Source organism: Dipteris shenzhenensis, chromosome 28 (assembly GCF_047967505.1).
Source record: "Dipteris shenzhenensis isolate YYH24624 ecotype China chromosome 28, Dip_SZ_1.0, whole genome shotgun sequence".
Classification (NCBI taxonomy): Eukaryota; Viridiplantae; Streptophyta; class Polypodiopsida; order Gleicheniales; family Dipteridaceae; genus Dipteris; species Dipteris shenzhenensis.
In genome coordinates, this window is record NC_141623.1 from 15,996,588 (window position 1) to 15,999,688 (window position 3,101).

At 41.9% G+C, this 3,101-nt stretch overlaps 1 protein-coding gene across 1 annotated transcript; it reads right to left on the reverse strand.

The window, feature by feature from the left end:
- Positions 1-665: 665 nt before the first annotated feature.
- LOC147883250 (UPF0643 protein PB2B2.08-like) lies at positions 666-2,309 on the reverse strand. The gene is made up of 3 exons (XM_087400114.1): positions 2,123-2,309; positions 1,251-1,755; positions 666-1,043 (listed from the first exon to the last, which is right to left on the reverse strand). Exons 2-3 carry the CDS (start codon positions 1,497-1,499, stop codon positions 804-806), a joined length of 489 nt encoding a protein of 162 aa, XP_087256240.1. The 5' UTR covers positions 1,500-1,755; positions 2,123-2,309; the 3' UTR covers positions 666-803.
- Positions 2,310-3,101: the final 792 nt, after the last annotated feature.

A 3,101-nucleotide genomic window follows, 5' to 3' on the forward strand; every position in this document is an offset into this window, starting at 1 on the left:
AATAGTATAGAAAACTAGCTTGAAACCCATGGTTACTATTTGAGGCATTCAAAAGTCTACTGAACCATGATGCATAACACATTAATCTTGCAAGCATGTCAGAGGAATAAAGGTCGCAATAACTACTATAAATTTTTGCTTCCTCTATTTCCTAAGTAGGATTAAAATGAGATTGATATTAAATTTATGGCAGAATCTCAACACTCACAATTTGCAAATTGAAGTTTAGAGATGGAGGGCTTTTGAAACTTAAAATTTTATGTTCTTAAAACTAAGAACATTGTAAGATCCCACCTTTGAGACCTAGTGGAGCCAGTCTCTAACCCGTCGTAGACAGGTTAGGCTAGTTATAGATATAGAGAAGAGAGAGAGAAGCCACACGTCTTTGAATATGCTTTTTCTTGTTGATATATTGCCTTTGGATAGGAAGTTAGTTATGACTTCTTAGGATAACCCCCAATATTCACATAAATATATTTTTGGAAAATTAAAAAAAACATCCAAACTCTTAAAATTGGAGATAGAATTTCATAAATTCGGAGGTTTTCACACAATTTACAACTACATTTGCAAAAAAAGTGCAGGTTTTTTGTGACCTCCAATATTGTTTTCTTCAGGTATGACACGTTTATCGAGAACACTGATAACCGATTACCGTCCCAAAAAAATAATATAATTGTTGACTTATCTCAACAGTCTGTAGTAGAAGTACTAGTCATAAATGCAAAGAATTAAAATAAAAGGCAAACGTATCAAAGAAATCAATCGATTGAAGAGCTTGAGCTGAAGGTTGAATCGAGGGGCTACGGCTGCAGCTTTGAAGTTTGCTTGGATTGTTCGTGAATTCTTTCAAACACAGGATCACCCCCCGTTGCAAAACTCAGCCAGTACTTCTCCAAGTTGTAGGAATCGTACATCTGGGCTGCCAATTTTATGGCATTCATGTGCTTGGGCAGCTTGTTTGCTTTCTCTGCGTCCTGTCTCGTCTTCCATACGCACGTAGCAAAGCACTCCCTACGGTCATTGAGGATACCATACCAATACTGCATCACCCCATTGCCTCAGTTAGACCAATCTACTATCATATCAGTTGATCTCTAATGCCGCAATGCTCACCGAGTCACTCAGATCAGTCTTGCAAAGAATCAGTCGAAATTTTGAATTCCTTTTAGATGAAACGCATAACATACAAAACCTAAGCTCGCCATACATACATAGATTTGCACACGGGCCATGCAACCTGTCCTTACCATCAATAAACCGCCGCTTTCCCTTGCCTCCTCCTGTGCCTCCGCGTCTGCTGTATATAGCAACTTTGCGTCTGCTTCTTCCTTCCTTTTCGACCTAAATACTACCACATAAAATCTTGCAGGTGCATTAAAGCTTTGCTCGCTGAATGCTTCTCGCCAATTGAAGCAGGCGTACAGTGGAGTCGTCAAGGGGAATGAATGAACGAGCTGTGAGGGTAACAGTTTGGAAAATGCGCCCTCGAAATCCATTTTGACGCCGGAATTTTTTGACGGTAAAGATGACAGACTTTCTCCTACGTGATCCAGCAGATGGTGATTCGACTTCGATTGAAAAGCAGCTAGGACGAGCAATCAGAACAGGATCCAGGACGTTAAAAGCAGCTGATCAATGTCTTCTAAGGTGTAACTAATTGAGCTGGCCGGTTGAGCCCAATTTTGAACGAGGACAAAAGGCCACCCCAGCGACACGAACTGCCGAACGAGCGAATGATTCTAGACTGTCCCTCTGAAAAACAAGTTAAGTATTCTTAGCACGAACTCCCATTTATAATTGTTAACATGTTAAGAAATGATCTGATCTGCTGAAGGTGGTTTATCCTCTAGAAGAAAATTTCGCAGTCGGCTATCCTATAGCAGACGACTTGGTTTTGAAGCTCTACGATTTTCTAACATACTTCTGCAGTCTATTAACGTACCCCTAACAATATCACTCACTTGCTGAGTCATGGAAGCGTTGCAACCTACTTGCCTGACCGCTCACGATTCATTATATGTAACATGTAGGAGGTAGTCTTGTTAACTCCATCGATACAAGAGTCAGCCGACTTTAGCCCACCATTACGGAAGTCTAGATCGGAGTTTACGATTCGTACCTACGTTGACGTAATATCCTGCGAGTCACACCTCCGTTGTATATTCCAGCTCCAAGGGCCACATCCAGTTCCACCTAATTTCTGTGTGGATGTGCAACTGATTTCTGTTGAAGCCTGGGGCTCTTGTTCTGCAAATGGAAGGGCCTGCAAAAGCTATAGTAGACGGCGGAGACAGCAGAGTGAACTATTCATAACATGTAAACGACCATTGAGATTGCGGTGGAAAACAAGATATTATACGGAGAGGCAGGATTCAGCGTCGACTGGTTTTGTAGAAAAAGATTTGTGAGGGTTGTTCAATGAATCTGGATGTGGGGAGTACAAGCGACCAGATACAATGCATGTCTTTCCAATGTAGCCCATGAAACATTATATGTATGCATGTATGTATGTATGTATGGCCCATGCATGACATTAATTTACCATAAGAGTCCTCTAAAATCTCGAAGATATCATTTAACGGTATTACTAAACACTTTTTGAGAGTTTCAAAACTCAACAATTTGGTAGATAAGGATGCTGCACATGCACGCATGGCACGAACGTGCTCTTGGTTCATCTATGGAAGGCCATCTGTGTCGATGTGGGATTTACGTTGCAGCTATTGATGGAGGGGAGGGAGGGGAAAGAGAGAGAAAGGGAGGGGGGTAAGAGAGAGAGGGAAAGGAAGGGGAAAGGGAATGCCACATATCGGTTGGAAGATGCACTTGTGAAGGAACGATGCATAAATTGAGAAGCATTGGCCCTCCAAATGGGGTGGAAGGAGTGCCCACGTGAGTGTACTTTTGCTATGGACCCAACTAGAATGCTCATGCAATCCACATACCACATATGAATGCCTAATGCCTCATGCACACACTCCATGCATACAAGAGGTCACAACCTCCCATGCCTCTTGGGATCCATCCCTTGGGCATACCCCATTATTCCAGTGATCATTCCAAATGAATCACTATTTTCGATATCCTAGATACTACTC